General features: G+C 41.6%; 1 protein-coding gene across 1 annotated transcript; it reads left to right on the forward strand.

Annotated features, from left to right (window-relative positions):
• The first annotated feature begins 833 nt into the window (after positions 1–833).
• Positions 834–17,429, forward strand: LOC144933431 (serine/threonine-protein phosphatase 2A 56 kDa regulatory subunit epsilon isoform-like). Its single transcript, XM_078858163.1, has 13 exons — positions 834–2,007; positions 7,065–7,261; positions 10,988–11,089; positions 11,427–11,519; positions 12,231–12,361; positions 12,558–12,617; positions 12,869–12,977; positions 13,147–13,200; positions 13,611–13,661; positions 14,440–14,559; positions 14,990–15,117; positions 15,207–15,308; positions 16,215–17,429. Exons 1-13 carry the CDS (start codon positions 1,866–1,868, stop codon positions 16,309–16,311), a joined length of 1,386 nt encoding a protein of 461 aa, XP_078714289.1. The 5' UTR covers positions 834–1,865; the 3' UTR covers positions 16,312–17,429.
• Positions 17,430–18,612: the final 1,183 nt, after the last annotated feature.

Consider the following 18,612-nt stretch of genomic DNA (forward strand, 5'->3'; position numbering starts at 1 on the left):
AGGTCCCGGACCAGTTCAGATTGGCCGTGAGTGGGAATTGAACCGCTCCCCCGCTACACCCAGCATACAACACTCCAGTACACACAGAACCTCGCACTGATCCCACTCCCTACATCCTGACCACACACCCCACTCTGACCCCACACCCTGACCACACACCCTACACCCTGAACCGACTACCTGACCCTGCACTTGACCCCCACCCCTACACCTGACCGCACACACTGCACCCTACCCCAACCGCATCCTTGACCCCACTGCGCAAGACCCCCCTTGCACTCTGGCCCCACTGCACCCTAATCCCACTGCACCCTGACCCCAATGCACCCTGACCCCCCACCCTGACCCCCCCCCCACCCTGATCCCACCGCACCCTGTTCCCACTGCACCCTGTCCCCACTGCTTCCTGACCCCACTGCGCCCTGACTCCACTGCTCCCTGACCCCCCACCCCACCCTGACCCCACCCCACCATGATCCCTACCGCACCCTGACCCCACCGCACCATGACCCTCACCGCACCCTGACCCCCCCCCCCACCTGACCCCACCTCACCCTGATCTCACTGAACTCTGACCCCACCTCACCCTGATCCCACTGCACCCTGACTCCACTGCACCCTGACCCCCCACCCCACCATGACCCCCACCGCACCCTGACCCCACCTGACCCAACCTCAACCTGATCTCATTGAACTCTGACCCCACTGCACCCTGACCCCACCGCTCCCTGACCCCCCCACCCCCACCGCACCCCGGAGCCGGGTTTTCGCGGCTCCCTTTAACGCGTGACGTCACGCCGCGTGGCGCGGGCCAATGGGCGCGCGGCGTTGGGCGTCACGTGAGAGACGCGGGCCGGCCCGCAGCGGCTCGCGGGAGTCCCGGGCCCGCGAGTGGCGACGCCGCCGCCACCACCGCCACTGCCACCGCTCATTTTATTTTCCCTCCTCGCGTTCTTGTCGAGATTCTTCGTAGCCTCAGGGGTAGTGGGGCCCGCGTGCGTTAAGTTGGTTGGTGTGTATATACACTGTGTGTGTGTATAAATATTGTTTTGTAATCGTAGCGAGGCGCGATGCGCGTGCGGACGAAGCGGCGATCGGGAGACGCGGGGGAGGAGAAGTGACACGAAATTCGGACTCGAAACGTCAACATCATCACCACCATCATCATCACCAGCAGCTACACGTTATTACCTACCCCATATCGTAATCAGTAGCAGCAGCAGCAGCATTATCAACACCGGCATCGTTACTGTCAGCAAACATCACCCTCCGTATCGAAACCATTGATAACATTAACACCATCAACCACAGCATCGACAAGAATCCTCCCCCCTTCCTTAAACAAACAACCCCCAGCATCACTCGTAACCGCTCTTAATAATCCTATTCGGCACCACCATCAACATTACCGCCACTTGCTCTTCCTCCTCAACATCATCTGTGCATCTTAGCATCCTCGTGGTGTCACCTCGGCTTCTATTCGCGCTCAATTCCCTTTCATTAAGCTCCTCCCTAACCATCTTCACCACCATCACCACCACCTCCCTCGCCATCACGCCGACGCTTCATGCAGCGTGGGCCCCCCCCCCACAACCAAACGACGACCCTCACCTTAATCGACGTGACGAGCGGGGGGACGGCCACTGAAGGAGGCTCTTTGGGTCGGGGAGGATCGAGGTAGTGGGGGGCTGAGCGTGTGGTGGTGGTGGTAGTCGGCGTGGTGGTATTGGGTGGGTTGGTGTGAATCTTGAGCGGGAAGCACTCTAGAAGAGAGGCTGCTTGCAGGGCTCGAGCAGGCGGGAGGCCGGGCCCCCGAAGGCCGCAGAGGGGTGGTTGGAGGAGGGGGGGGGGAGAGGAGGAGGAAAATGGCAGCGACGGCGGCCGAGAAGGTGGACGGCTTCAGCAGGAAGTCTCTGCGCCGTGGTGGGCGCCACAAACGCTCGCAGGGATCTTCACAGTTCCGCACCTTCTGTCTCGTCGAGCTCACGCCGTTGCCGCACCTCAAAGGTAACAACCAAACACCATACACCACCACCACACACCACACCGCCACCACAGCAGCTCCCGATGGCGGATGGGAGGGCCCTTCAATTCGGGCTCGCTCTCCTGCGTTTGTGGTCGCTCGCAGCGTTTGATTGAAGATGTCGATCGGTGTTTTAGTTTTTTTAAACAGGTGGATAATGTGGGTGAATGTGTCACTAGACACACTCGTATGCAGTACTTCCATTTATTGCATTCACAAACCCCCTTATCCCACCATCATCCTATGATACCTTACCCGGCATTTAATCTCACCCCGTCTCTTTTCATTCCATCCTTTCTGTTCATCCCACTGTTGGAGCGATCCTTTATGCCACCTAACCTTCTTGCTTAGCCCGTCTCATCCTGTCCAGCTCCTTAATCCTATCATACCTTCACAGATCCTTAATCTCTCACCCTGTCCGCTATTGTCACCCGATCGTGCTTGGTCATTCGTCCGTGCCACTAACTCGTCACTCGCACCTGAATGCTGCCGTTCTGATCCCTGGCACGAGTGAGTCCGTGGCCCACCGAGATGCGTTTCAGACCCGGCCAGGGTCCAATACTGTGACTACGCACTCGTTCTTCAGCCCGTCATTCACTATATTCTGCACACACACATTAAATAAGACTCGTGTAGAACTTAGAGACGTACGTGCTTGATTGACGGCGATGTAGTAGTAGTGTACGTTTTGAGAATAAAGCCATGGCCTTCTCACATTGTTGATGTGTAACGTGCATAAACGTGACCAATGTAGAGTGAACCAAAATGGCCATGCTTATCCGTCCTTTGTAATGATATAAGTATACTGAGAATCTTCGAATTCCAAAAGCCCAAAGAATAATGCTTGTAACATTCAAAAGCATCGTGCTGAATGTAAATGATCCTACTGTATACACGAACATTCTGAAAATGTGTTAATCGAAAGAGTAACTGAATATCGTATTAACATAATTGCACATGAATGCATTATCACGAATGAGCATATTAACTGCTGGTGGTTTATATAGTTTAGTGCAGCTATACCGACATAGACTGCAGATTGGAAGAAGAGCTGACCAGATTGCTATTCAGTAGTTCATTACCCATGCCAAGATATCTTTGGTTTCACAATTGTCTGCCATAAGTGTTTTAATTTTCGTGGCATGAGTTTGGAAATATTGATAGGAACTGTTGACTTCTTTTATGGTTATGGTACATTTGGATTTTGTGAAATGAGTTACATTTGACACATCTTTGGAAGAGCATATTCCTCAATTGAATAGTGTTGGAATGTTTATCACCCACAAAGCTTGTAGTCACATTAAATGTACTACTGTATCTGTTTTATGTCAATATTGAAATGGCTAAAATGTTTATCTGTCAGAATTTGTTTGCTTAACAGGTCACAACATTATTTTTAGAACACTGCAGTTGTGCATTCTAACCTGTAAAGCCCCTTGCCCTGGGGCAGCCGTGCCCAAAAAGCGAGTCCAGACCAGCAGCATTGCGATTGTCATGCTCCACTCACGGCGTGTACCATCACCTCCTTTATTATTGTGTTTACAAAGATTATTTTTCATGGTTTTAATGTTTGGTAGTTTTGTTGAACGGGACGGCTCAGCGATGCGTTTTCTTTGGAAACGTATCTTAATTTTAAATGCCCTATGCTTTTTAGCATGCAGTTTTCATAATAACTAATACTGTACCTACATTGAGGTACAGTATTGGGAATGTGCACTGGACTGTAAATATGCAGCTGAAGTCAGTATGCATAAGTTTTGACTCTTTTGTGAAACATGAAACAAGAGAAAAGTTTCTGTTTCAATGGTCTGTTCATGTTGGCTGCCATAGCCGTCTTATCAAAAGTATGTAATACGAAATATTTTATTTTTGTTTCCTGTCCAATGAACGGCATACTTTTAATATGCGCCTCAGTTTTGGGTTAACCGGTGCTGACATATACATTTTGGTATAAATAAAATGCATTCAAGAGGCAGTTGCACGTACTGTATGTGTCATTATCAGTGTGTAGTCAAAATAGTGAGTTACTGAAAAAGCGTGGGTATTATTTCCATTCCATTGTGTGGAAAAATCTAAAATCTTAGCAGCTATGTTTATTAAACGGAGACCTTGTCATGGAGTCATGCTTTTGACCCATTTGTGACCTTGCTGGTGCCCAAACATACACTGTAATGACAGAGCCCATCCTTAAATGAGCAGCAGTTAAGGTGCTACTGCTTTTTATCAAGTGCTGTTTTTGGTCAGCAGTACACAGTCTAGGCCTGTACACAATGTAATTTCCCACCCTAACATGCCCAGTGTTCCGTAATGCTGGGTCAAGTGTGTCAATGAAACATTTATCCTACTAATGAGCCCATTTTTTATTGAGTGAATTACAGAATTAAACCATTTGAATTTTTCGTGATTTAATTTCTCTCATGCAAAAACCAAGTCTGTCTTGAAACAAAATGCTAATTTTAGTATTATTCTCTTGAGAGTTAATTTACACTGATACCCACTTTTTGAGCACAGTTTCAGAGATATATATTGTCAGTATAAATAGTAAATTACACCACTTTTGATTATGCTTAACATAGTATTTACTCTAATATTTGAAAGGCGTTAATGTCAAACTGCTGTAAATTAAATAACACCTTGACCTGCCATTGTGAATTTCAGTCATTGGCTAGCCTCAGCGACTCGTACACTAGCTGCCAACATGAATGTGCATTACCGCTGTGGCAACTCGCATGCAATGCGAGTGGTGCAATGTCCGTGGGTTTTTATGTCAGATTCTGGTAAACTAGATAAAGCAGAACATTGTTGCCCGTGCACATTTTTGGAATATTACTTTTATAACTGATGGTTATAGATGATATTTGATTTCATAAAAAAACATGTAGGAAATATTATATGAATTCCAAATAATAAAGAACACTACGAAGAAGATTCAGCTGTTGTAGTTATGGTGTATTTTACCTGTACGTGTTCATGTGATTGAGGTACACTAGTTGGGATTCACAACTAGCATGCAGGAACTTTTGCAGTGTGGTATTGACTGCAGAATATGGTCACTTGTGGCCAAGTGCGTTAGCCATGATAGGCTGTAATTTATAACTGTATTGTGGTAATAGCAAAACAGAAATTCAAGTATTAAACATGCTAATTCAAAATATGGAGTGGTGGCCCAATGGTTAATGCACTATGAATACTGTTTCCTGAGGTTGATTCCCACCCAAGTCAGTGGTGTGATATTTGAACCAGATTACGGCCCCCCTCACGAGCTGGAAATGGCCAACGTGGTTAAGTACGATCAAACGACCCGCAAGACCTACATGGCCTTTATCCATTGGATTGACAAGGACAGTGGATTGACAAGGAATGCATAATTACTTAATTGTCTTTTTTAACACGATCAGTATTGTCCAACTGAATGGGTGTTGTTTGAATGTGGGCTATACTTGACTAATTTCCTGTAGGTTTCAATTGTTCTGAACAAGGGCTCTTAAGATATTGCTATGAAAAAATAATAGTGGTAGGAAATGGTGAAGTGTGCAAGTGGCAGGTTGGGAAGCTTGTGGACAACATGCAAAGAAGAAGGCATGTTTATGCACTTTCCTGGGTCAAAGTGTTTATTTATAATAAAGGTTTTTTTGGGTTCGATCTACGTGTTAAACCAAAGTGTTTAATGTTTGCTCCATAGATATCTAAACAAACACCACTCCATTTTAATATGTAAACCTCCCTTTACAAATTTCTAAAAGTTAAGTAGCTAATCTTGTAAATCAAGAGATGTGTTGTCCAATGGAAACATGTAATGTACCACAAATAATAGATCTGTAATGTGGTGCCAGAAAGATGCGGCACTAATTGAGCATATTGGCACAAGATAGGAAAGTGGAATACATCACGAAATGTGCAGTGGACATCTATGGGCTATCTGCCCATGGATTGTGATGGTGGTGATGAATGTGTACATGTAAATATACTGCTGGATAAGAGCTCCTTGCTTTGGGGTGTTTAGACCATACTTCACCACACCGGTCATTGGTGATGACAGCAGGGAGCATATAATTACAGCACAACTACCTGTTCATGCAAAAAGTGTGATAACCAACGTGACAAGTGGATTACTAGTGTGTGCACTGTGATTTGCTTGTGTACAACAATTCATTTATTACTGGCCCTTGAATGTAATTAATAAATGAAAATGTAGTATCTTGGAATGTTTTAGTGTAATTCCATCCTTTTAATAGGTCTCATGGATGTTTGATTTACAAATGAGAGATTTTGTTTCGTGGTTATATTTGTGAATTATGATGTCATTTTTGTTGCTTTGCGAATTATCCTCATAGATTTATGTATTTTACAGTTGTACGCATTGTCAAGGTTAATTGATGGGACTAAAAGGTATTGAGTTAAATAATGCATTTATGTTACTTGGTTTAGAATTGCCCACTAAGTTGAGGGAAAATATTGCGTTGTTTAATGTTTGTTGTGACATTACCAGCTGATACCTATTTGAACATGAACAAGTCTTCGTGTGTTGATGGAATGCTTTTATGCAATTTCCTAAATATTGGGGAAATGACTTAGATTTTTTTTTATATAATGCTTTAATTGCTGTTCATGCATATTGTTCACATGAGCTATGTTGACATCTACGTAGATCGCGTAAATATGTTTTGGGCTACGTTTTTTGATTAGTAATTACAAGTGTTGCACTCTGTGAGACATGTCTCAATGGTACTCACCTGGGTATAAATAAAATAAGCCGTAAGTGTTTAAACAGGGCAATAACACGAAAATGCACGTATTTTGATTTGTGGTGTAAAATAAAACATTCAAGGCTTGCCAATATTTACACAATAAATAGACAATGTGCTTAAGAACGTTGCAAATTTTACAATTGTGTTTTATAGATTGCATGTGCTGATATGTTTAGTAACCTTACTCATGTTCTTTTCATTGTAATTCTGTCGTTTTCTCATTTGACGCGAGTGTGTACATTTTGATAGTGTAATTACGAGTCTTTGATAACGTGTTCTGATTATGGCTGCAGATGTGGCAGCCTTGGAACAGCCGGAGCTGTTTGTGAAGAAGCTGCAGCAGTGCTGTGTCATCTTTGACTTCATGGACTCAGTGTCAGATCTCAAAGGCAAGGAGATTAAACGGGCGGCTCTCAATGAGCTGGTGGACTACATCACCACAGGCCGGGGTATCCTTACGGAGGCCGTCTACCCAGACATGGTCCGCATGGTAAGGGGCAATTGTATTCTCATTAGTATTATGCAGATATGTGTAGATGTGCACAGTTTTAAGTGCAGCATATAAGTCCATGACATTTTCTGATAAACTGTTCACCATACCTACATGTCGATTATTTTTGAGCGAATTATACCTTTTTTGTCTTGGTCATTGATTTCTCTCATGAATTCTATAACATCTTATGCTCGAAAGTACAAAACTCCATTCCATTGACCCCATCATTCACCGGTCTTTTTAAAGACATTGCGTGCAACCTACAGCACATTACAGGACATGTGTAAATATGGAAACCTACTGTGGTGAGGTGAGAAATCCTTCCTTAACCTCTGACATTTTTTATTATAATGTTTGGGTCCTATTCTAATATAATGCATGTATTTATTTATTTCATAAGCATCTAAATTCAAATGCAGCTCACGATGCTGTACAAATAGGGGACATCTTAGCAGCAAGGGAAATATAATCGGCGGTAGGAGGCTGCAAAACAGAAAGGTGACATGTCATAGAGATAGATATCATAGGCAGACAAGAACAGGAAGATCTTGAACCTGGATTTAAATAAGAAGGATTATGATGCAGTGTTAGGCCAGGAGGAGGGAGTTTCAGTCTGAGGGCAGCAGAGCAGACGAAGTGATATCCCATTCTGGGCGTTAACTAGCAGACCAAAGGGCTTCTTAAGAGATTACAATTATTTGAGAGGGGATACAAGTGAATGATCTTGTAGATTTTGAGGAACATGGGAATTAGAGTGATGTGATGTCATTTACAGGTGTGTGTAAGGAGTTAGCCACTTTCTGGATCAATTGAAGTTTGCAGATTAGGGATTTGGGGAGGCCGTGAATGAGGGGGTTACAATTATCAAGACAACAGGTGATGATGGCATGGATAACTGTCGCATCAGTAGATATGATGAGGAAGTGAGCTGTGCGGGAGATGTTGCATAATTGTAGGTTGTAGTTCGCACAAAGGTGAAATATGTGAGAGGTCAAGGATAATGCCATGGTTTTCACACTTTGCAACCGCATCCGAGTTAACCAAGAGCATACTATAGCTTCACTCTGAGTGAATGTATTTGAATATTTCTCGAGTATGGATGTATTTACTAATGTGATCATCAGTTTGGTGGAAAATGTTTGAGTCAATCCAAAATGAGACTGTATCTAGGCACAATAAACAAGTAGACGGTGAGTAGAGAAGTGAGTGGGGATGTATAGTTGTGTATTTTCTGCATATAATTACTGGTTAGTGTGAAATTTGGAGATAAGTTGTCCAACAGGAGGTGGTAGATTGATATAGTAGCTTTTGCTAAATCTGTGTCCATCCAGTGCGACAGTTAACTTTTCTCACCATCTTTTCATCATAATTGAATTATTGACCTTTATACAACTGAATTTAGAAAACCACAGGAAACTCTGCGATGTGGCAGTTGCTGCAGCTTCCCAAATCAGTAGTATAGTTTGTTGTGTGCTGGGTGCTATGTGTGACTCGTCACCCAAGGTCTATGGATCGGGTTCTAATGGGGAGCAACATGCAATGGCGGAGCCAGGATTTTCAGGTAGGGGGGCAACCTCTCCAGGAATGAAAAATGATAGGAGTTGTTAGTAAGTAAGGACTTGTCCCTTGCTTTTTATTCGACGCGTGTTCGGCAATGGCGCAGACAGCGTTCGAGGGTAGAATTCGAACCGTGTGTGGTCGGCATCGTACTCGCTGAAGGTATGCCTTCAGGGAAGTCGTGTACTGTATACGTAACTGCGCAGAATTCTGTGAGTCACTTATAACTGCTGTGCTGTTACTTATTGCAATTATGGACTCGGACTATTGTCTTATCATCTCATAGAGTCCCTGGCACGTAATAATATGCTACACCGTGGCAGTGGGGGTTGTAAAATGCCGATTTATTACTAACTAGCAGGAAGTACCTCGCGTTGCCCGGGCAAAAAATATTACAAAACTTCTCTTAAAAACCTTACATTTACATACACGGATACTAAGCTATTGTGAAAGCCTGGTGGCCCGTTTGTCCATTCCTCCTCCAACAAAATTATAAGAGGCTTGCAGAAGTCCAAAAAAATAATAGAAAATGGGGGATAAATAGTTGATCTAAAAGGTTTCCAAAAATTGTCGACACCCCCCCCCCCCCCCCAAATATATTTACCCCCGCATAGGTAAAAATACCTACACACCCTACATACAACAGAGTAAGTAGTATCTATTGACTCTGTAGTTGTATCTACTGACTGCAGTAGCATCTACTGAGCCAGTAGTAGCTACTGACTGTATAGTAGTATGTACTGTCTGTAGCAGTATTTACTGACCGTAGTGGTATGTTATGACTGTTTTAGTATCTACTAACTTTATATAGCAGTATCTACCAACTCGATAGCAGTATCTACTATCACTACAGCAGTGCATACCGACTGTGGTGGTTACCTGCTGTCACTACAGTAGTGCATACCGACTGTGGTGGTACCTGCTATCACTACAGCAGTGCATACCGACTGTGGCTGCTATGTTTACAGCAGTGCATACTGACTGGTGGTAACTGCTATGATAACAGCAGTGCATACTGACTGTGGTGGCACCTGCTATGATTACAGCAGTGCAGACTGTGGTGGGACCTGCTAAGATTACAGCAGTGCATACTGTGGTGGTACCTGCTTTCACTACAGCAGGGCATACTGACTGTGGTTGTACCTGCTATCACTACAGTCGTACATGCTGACTCTATAGCACAAACTACTAAGCTGACAGAGTGGCGTCGTGAGGCCTAGTCCCGTGCAGAGCAGGTACAGCCAAAGTCGATATGCACTGCTGTACTCATTGCAGGTACCACCAAAGTCGGTATGCAATGCTGTAGTCATCGCATGTACCACCACAGTTGGTATGCGCTGCTGGAGTGAAAGCAGGTACCACTACAGTCTGTATGCACTGCTGTAGCCAAAGCAGGTACCACCACAGTCGGTATGCGCTGCTGTAGTGATCATAGATACTGCTATCGAGTTGGTAGATACTGCTTTCTAGAGTTAGTAGATACTAAAACAGTTTTTTTCCACGATGGTCAGTATATACTGCTACAATCAGTAGATACTACTGTACAGTCAGTAGATACTGCTATAGAGTTAGTCGTTGCTACTATAGAGTCGGTGGATACTACTGTAGGGCCAGTAGATAGTACTACCGTCAGTAGTTACTACAGTCACTAAATACTACTACACAGTCAGTAGCTACTACTGCCTCAGTAGGTACTACTGTACAGTCAGTAGATACAACTACAGAGTAAATAGATACTACTTACTCTGTTGTATGTAGGGTGTGTAGGTATATATACCTACGTGAGGGTAAAACTATTTTCTGAGGGGGGTTGACAATTTTCGCAAACCTTTTAGATCAACTATTTACCCCCCACTTTCTATAACTTTTTGGACTTCTGCAAGCCTCTTATAATTTTGGATAAATGGACAAACGGCCCACCGGGCTTTCACAATCGCTTGGTATCTGTGTATATATATGTAAGGTTTTTAAGAGTAGTTTTGAAATATTTTTTTTGCCTGGGAATTGCCGGGCAACTTCCCGCTAGTCTACATATATAGTATTTTAGGTTGACACCCATATCTTAAACAATCAACATGTGTGAGAGTACGATGATATGTATAATTTGTGCAGTGCTTTGTGTGATGTATATACCGAAGTGTAAAACCTGTTTGTCCCTTTAAACAGATTGCTGGTAATATATTCAGAACTTTACCACCAAGTGACAATCCAGAGTTTGATCCTGAGGAAGACGAGCCCACACTGGAGGCTTCGTGGCCACATTTGCAGGTTAATACATGTACATTCATTACTACATGAGAATCATATTTCGATTTAAAGCTTTCGTGACTGCAGGGATTCATCTTCTTTGTTCCTTCGGTAAAGTCACGTAGAAGGGACTTTACCGAAAGAACCAAGAAGATGAGAGTCATACTTTTAACTTTTCTGTTGAATGAGCCATTTAAGTTGTATTATTCAGATAAACTTTAAGTACAACATGATCCCGATAAGCACTTGACACATAAGGTATGGCATTTCCTCCCCTATAAAAAATTAAAATATTGTCATGTTCATTGAAAACAATAGTTATATCATATAACTCCAACATAAACTTTATCTTTTGCAGATTGTATATGAGATATTCCTCAGATTCTTGGAAAACCAAGAATTTCAACCAAGTATTGCAAAAAAATATATCGATCAAAAGTTCGTATTGCAGGTAAGAAACATTGAGTTTTACAGTAGCAGGTGTAAGTTGTGTACATCTCATTCATAACAATTGTGGATTTCCATTGAAAACTGAACTCTTCCAACATCTTGTCAATTCCAGATTCATATAACTTGTCCTTTATGTGTCCAAAAATAGAAGTATGTTAAATCACTGAAAATATGAAAAGAATACTTTTTTTCAAGAGCTGCATCGCTGTTTGATGAATAAAAATTATTTATCTCCTTCCCATAATTAGATACATTGTTACTTGGATTCATAAATTTATTCTAGAGTTGATTATTTTTTTATCTGATTTTAATTGGTATAAGCTGCCTTTATGTCCTGCCTTGTTCTTTCCAATACCCTAAAGGTATTACTCAGATATTATTTGCATAAAGAGTACATATACTCAATGCTTACAACCATGATTCAATTCACATATTGTGAGCATAAGAATTCCAAAATGTTACAATCATAATGCTTACAATCGGAGTGTAATTTCCCACTGAATATATGCTGGGTCGTTTGTGATGGGAGTAGGCATGTGACTAGTAGTCACAGCCATAACAGGAGGCATACTAGATGTGATATACCATGTGCAAAACTATGTTGTGGGTCACCAACCCAGGCTGAGCTGAAATTAGGCCCTCTGCATACAATTATTGGTGTGGGTGCTGTTGAGCAGTGTTCACATTGAATGCTGTGTGATCTGGCTGGCAGCTTCTGGACCTGTTTGACAGTGAGGACCCTCGTGAGCGGGACTTCCTCAAGACGGTGCTTCACCGCATCTATGGGAAGTTCCTTGGGCTCAGGGCTTTTATTAGGAAACAAATCAACAACATTTTTATAAGGTGAGGCTACTGCTCAACGGTGTTGTAATCCCTGTGTGCTCAAATTACATTGTGTAATTGTTCAGTTATCTTTACCTGTATTCAACTCTTACAAAAACCTTTAACAAACAATTACATTGTGTAATATATTTTTGTTATGTTAATTCCCAAAGCCTTCCAACACTATATTATTGTATTGTTACATTTCCTTTTCCAGGTTTATTTATGAAACTGAACATTTCAATGGTGTTGGAGAGCTCCTAGAAATCTTAGGAAGGTAAGCCTGAATATTAGGGTTTTCCTCTTACAACATCTGATGACAAGTCATTTTTTTTACATTTGGGTATGTCATTAAGATGGGTCATATGCTTCCCCAAATATTTTTTGGAAGCGGATAATACAGAAATATAGACGTGCGTTTAAGACAATAAAATAGAGACTGGAAAAATGTGACATTTGTTTAGATGAAATAATTTCGTCATTATATTAACACTAAAAGTGCTATTATGGTTTTGTATGATATTTTAGCATAATCAATGGATTTGCCTTGCCACTGAAGGCTGAACACAAGCAGTTCCTCGTCAAAGTCCTTATACCTTTGCACACAGCAAAAGGACTTTCTCTTTTTCATGCACAGGTAAGACAGGATAAATACGCTTTAAAGTTTAAAATGTGTCCTAGCTTTGTTGTGATTACACACTTTGCTCAATTGTTTTACACACCCATATTATTGTAAGTGGAGAAGAATATGATGTATCAATTTGTTAATTGCTGCATAATCCATTGATGTTTTTATTTATTTTCAGTTGGCATACTGTGTTGTGCAATTTTTGGAAAAAGATGCCACACTGACGGAGCCAGTAAGTACTGCACAATACTCTTACAAACCTGCTCGGGTGACCAGGCTTTCACTGTTATGGAATTTGTTGAAAGATCACTACCCCTTTTTGTGTTTTTTTACAGTGTTGTGAGCCCTTTAGTGCATACTTCTGAGTATAAAGATCCTTTCTGTAAAAGTTTTGGTCTGTATAAATATATATGTATAGTGCTTGTCATACTGTAAACGTTGATGTTGAATATTTTCCTATAGAGTAGATGTTGGTGATAAATATTGCTTTCATACAGATACAACGAATGTTACACATTTAAGGATTGAATCTGTTTGTCAACTTTTACGAATTAAATGCTAACTTACAAATGTGACTAGAGGCCACCTCTACACCCAAACTGTCTCATCCCTTGCATTAACTTTTTGTTATTGATATTTAAGGTAATACGGGGATTGCTCAAGTATTGGCCCAAAACATGCAGTCAGAAGGAGGTGAGATGTGATGCAAACATCCAATTAACAGTTTTAATGTGCACTGCTCATGAAGATGCAGCTATACTAAACCCACGTGCCACTTGGACAACAATTGTATCTGCATCCTGTAAATGGTTATCAAATAGTGCCAAATTGTTATCTCGCTGGGAATAGAATTAGCTATTACTGTACTTCTGTGAATAAAACAAATATGCCTGTAGGCGATCCGAAATACTATTCTTCCCGGCAAAACGTGGTGTATTGATGTTTTCTAAAGCTGCATTCAAATCGCATTTCGGGTATGAATTGAACGCAGATACGGTGACAGTACCACAAAAGAACTGCTCCATGGAAGCCTCTCTGTTAAAGGGACTGGCTTGATTAAGCACCTTAGCCTTTGCAGCATTTGTGCAGCATTTGGTGCTGTTTTCATCCATCACCCTGCCCTTTCTGCCTCGGTCTACAAATGGCTATCCAATGTCATCTAATTAAAATCTCTGCCTGATGGCGTATGGTCTACTTGACTGTGCCCATGATTTATTTTTGCATACATACGATCTGTACAGTTGTCTTGAGTGCAGGAACTCGTGTCCACAACTATTATCTGTTTGGTGAATTTCTAAATTACCTCTCTATGTATTCCTTAACAGCAAAACAGTTACTTCTAACAAGCAAAATTGCAATAATAATGCTAATATGTATCTGATTACAAATACGGGGCAAAATGTGTACGTTATGAGCAGAGCATCTGTCTGTGGGTTCACATTTGCTGATACAAGTGCTGTTTCCTTCCCAGGTAATGTTCCTGGGTGAGGCTGAAGAGATTCTTGATGTAATAGAACCTTCCCAGTTTGTCAAAGTCCAGGAGGCTTTGTTCAAACAAATAGCCAAATGTGTGGCTAGCCCTCATTTTCAGGTAGGTTACTCTCATAAGCAGTTTATATAACATGGGCATCCAATGTGTGCGTATGCTAGAGATCTTTATATTACAATAATGTGGAGGCATTCACCAATACCATGGCTGATTATGAATAATTAAATGAATGTATGTTGAACTTCTTTCGCGCACCACCTGTCGAAAGCACATGCCTCCCATGGTAGCTGCATTCTATTACCTTGGTTGAAATACACAGGGATATGTGTGCAGAAGTTATGGTACTGCTATGTGTGAAAAGTTCTATAAAAGGTGCTGTTGTAACCACTTAATATGTTGACTGCTAAGTGAATAAAATCACTTTATTTGCTATGGTGCTGCATCCCATGATAAGCACAGTGGCATTAATTGCTGGTGTTATTGACCCCTCGGACATTTAACCTTGATGTTCTGATTCATGTCGCACTTCTAGGTTGCTGAACGAGCCCTGTACTACTGGAACAATGAGTACATAATGAGCCTCATAGAGGAGAATTCCAATGTGATCCTACCCATCATGTTCCCAAATCTCTACAGGATTTCTAAGGAGCATTGGAACCAGTAAGTTAGATTGGAGTATATCACGATCATTTTGTTGCTGGTACATTTACAGAGATGGAATACAATTGATTGTGTGTTTTTGTTCCCAGGACAATTGTTGCGCTAGTTTACAACGTCCTGAAGTCCTTCATGGAGATGAATAGCCAGCTGTTCGATGAGCTGACTGCATCTTTCAAGGCCGACCGGCAGCGGTGAGCATCCGGCGACACCAGGGGGCTTTTTACTGTACAACCTCCGTTACCCCAGATTCAGTACTCTCAGCATACCATTCATTTATGACACCTAGTGGCCACTTTGAGCATTTAAAGATGACGCTTTAGCCTGCTTCATGAGTTTGAAATGTTAGCATTGCATTTGTTAATATTAATTCACTTCTTCTTGGTTCTTTCGGTAAAGTCACGTAGAAGGGAAATAATAAAATAATAATAAGAACAGTTTTACCATGTTTAGTGGTTGTCTCCCTGTCACAGGTTGATTCACAAACCGTACCTCTCCATAACAAAGGCTCACCCTCTTAAGCCTCACCTTACCATATTAATAGAAAGTATGCGGCCCTTGCCCCACCACCTTCTCCAACCATTATATAAACGGAGTGGTAGCTCCTGCAATCTCTCATTTACTTGATACAGCTGTCGTGGCTGTGACGGTTCCACCTGAAAACGGAAGCTTGTGTTGCCTCCGAAACGTCTTGATTTTTATTTTTTTATTTTATTTTACTTTTTTAATGTTTTACCTACGTGACTTTACCGAAAAAACCTAAGAATATGAATCCTTGCAGTCACGAAAGCTTCAAATCTAGGAATAAAATACAATTCTCACGACGTTTCGGCCACAATGCAAGCAGCCGTCCTCAGGTGAAGAAGAGGGCTGTCAGAAAGACAGCATCCGAGTGACAGCGTCTTTCCAACAGCCCTGTTCTTCACCTGAGGACGGCTGCTTGTGTTGTGGCCGAAACGTCGTGAGAATTGTATTTTATTGTTTTATTTTTATTATTTTATTATTTCTTCTATGTGACTTTACCGAAAGAACCAAGAAGATGAATCCCTGCAGTCACGAAAGCTTTAAATCGAAAATGTATTCACTTGTTTCTTTTATAGTGAAAAGAAGAAGGAGAAGGATCGAGAAGACTTGTGGAAAAAGCTGGAGGAGCTTGAGCTGAGAAATGCTCAAAACAACAAAATACTGTCAAAATGACATTGTGCTTCCCCAACACAGATCGTCGTCGATTTGGTGAAGGTGTAACAGAAGTATTTAATTTGTCCCGAAATAACCAATGTGCTCAATTTCAAAGATAAACTGTACAGAGGATATAGTCGACTTTCATTTGTTTCCTGTGAATATTATGGAGACGAAGTGTTATATGACATTTGGGGAGTGAAGACTGAGGAGGGTCAGCTCATGTTTCACTCATTACGGATGTACTGCTAAGACTAAGGCCGTGGCCATTTGGTGTGAAGAAAAATCAGTATCGTCAATGGGCCTTAAACACCCCTGAATGGATGGTTCCTTAAGAGCATCTGTAATCGGTTGCATAATTCAGTATTGGCAGCTGTTCTGTTGTGCAAGGGACACGACTGAAAGACATTGTATCATTCCATTTTTCTTCTGGCTATGCCAGACTTTATTATCCTCCACCTTCTCGAGGCTGTGTCAGTATTTAGAATCATACTTACAGTTGTCCATTAACTTTAGTACTGCCTTGTAGACAGTAACTTCAGAGTTTGGGTTGGTATCTCCATGTAAAGCAACGATTCTAAATTCTTGTGCACAGCTGCTATTGCTGATACCAGTGTTGTAACTGTACTTTGAACTGTTCATAGTCTAACACTTGGTTTTGTACAGCGTAAAGTAAAAAAATAAATCCTCATGTTTGTAATTAGGGTGGATTATTTTTCAATTTAGAATGTTTTTCAATTGAAGGTTCGTTTGCTTTTAAAATTGAATGTGTATGAATGGATATAATACCTAAATATTATATCCTTTTTTTGCTTTGGGGATATATATATAGATTCAAGTAAACCTGTTTCAGAGCTAACATAATGTGTTTACTTTTGGTTTGGATTTATTTTGGACTGGAAGAAAAATCAAATGGTTTTTTGATATATTTATTTATATTGTGCTGTACTGTAGTGTGTTAGTGGGATGTTCCGGACTGAAGCTTTATATAGACTTGCAACCTGTAGGGAGGGAGAGGGCTCCTGCGCTTTATTTTTGACAAGCAGATTGGTATAAACCAGCATATTCTATAAAAAAAAAACCTGTGTCGTGTTATGCTCTGTATTTTATTTTTAAAAAAAAATTGTAAAATCTTATCTTGTCGTATTCTCTTGACTGTATTTTTACACGAATAAGCACTGCACTTTCAACATTTAAAAATACCTGTGCCATCATTTTGTGAGAAAATGACAAATTAACAGGTTTTGTAAAAAAAGCAAACCCACCTAGACCTGTGTGTTTTGAGGCTGTGCAAAACATACGGTGAGATTCAAGTGTGGTGTCACTCCGCTGAGATGTCAACTTTTGAGGGACATTCAGTACAGTGCAATAATCATGCGTTTACCTTTAAAGGCTTCTAAAATCACAATGACGTCTTCATAACTGTTGGACAACCGTTGCTGCACAAAGCGTAGGTGCGTGTCTTCAATACACGAGATATATTATTTGCGATTTGCAGCGTGAAGAGTACAACGGTATTGTTTCCCACCCTGGTGTACCACTGCATTTACATTTGAAGAGGGGAGAAAGTGAGAGCCCAAGATAAATTATTGTATCCGAGTACTGCTGCTATGAAACAAGAAGAGCATTGTTGACGTTTTCGCCTGACAACACGCAGACATTGGAGGCCGTATGCGTAGATCACGCACACAATTCCAATTGTAACTACGAATCCATTCTCAATGGTATAAATAGCTGACTGCTGTTCCTTCTGTTGACACTAATGAAAAGGGAGCCGTGTCATTGGTACGGCATGTTCATAATCAATAATAGGACGTTTAAATACGGAACGCTTGCAGAATGTTTAGATTCTCGTGAAAACCAGCGTGGGTTTTGTGTTCACGCTAACTGTGATGGATGAGGAGGAACTACCGTACTCTGGCAAGTTGTTTGGCATCACCTTTAGGCGATACACAGGTGCCTCTCATAGCCAGCACATTCTGTAAATGATGGCGCTGGCAATGAGCAAGCAAGTCTCGTCTGCACCGGGCACGTGGTTAGGATACAATGTTTTGGCTGCTCTTTTAATGTACACATTGATGCGTTATAAATATTACATTACATTCAGAAATATATCTTTTTTTATTGCATGTATTTGTAACCGCGGTGTAAAAATACATCCATAATGGAGGTTTATTTGGTTAGATCGCGGAAATATATAAATGTGTCGTTAAACCCGCCACCACCCGACAGCCAATTAGTAAGGGTTGTTACGTAAACAAAACATGCCAATTAATTAGTTCAGCACACCGGTGTGTTGTTGGAGAGTAAACCTACAAC

The sequence above is a fragment of the Lampetra fluviatilis genome, chromosome 7 (assembly GCF_964198595.1).
Source record: "Lampetra fluviatilis chromosome 7, kcLamFluv1.1, whole genome shotgun sequence".
In the NCBI taxonomy this organism is placed as follows: Eukaryota; Metazoa; Chordata; class Hyperoartia; order Petromyzontiformes; family Petromyzontidae; genus Lampetra; species Lampetra fluviatilis.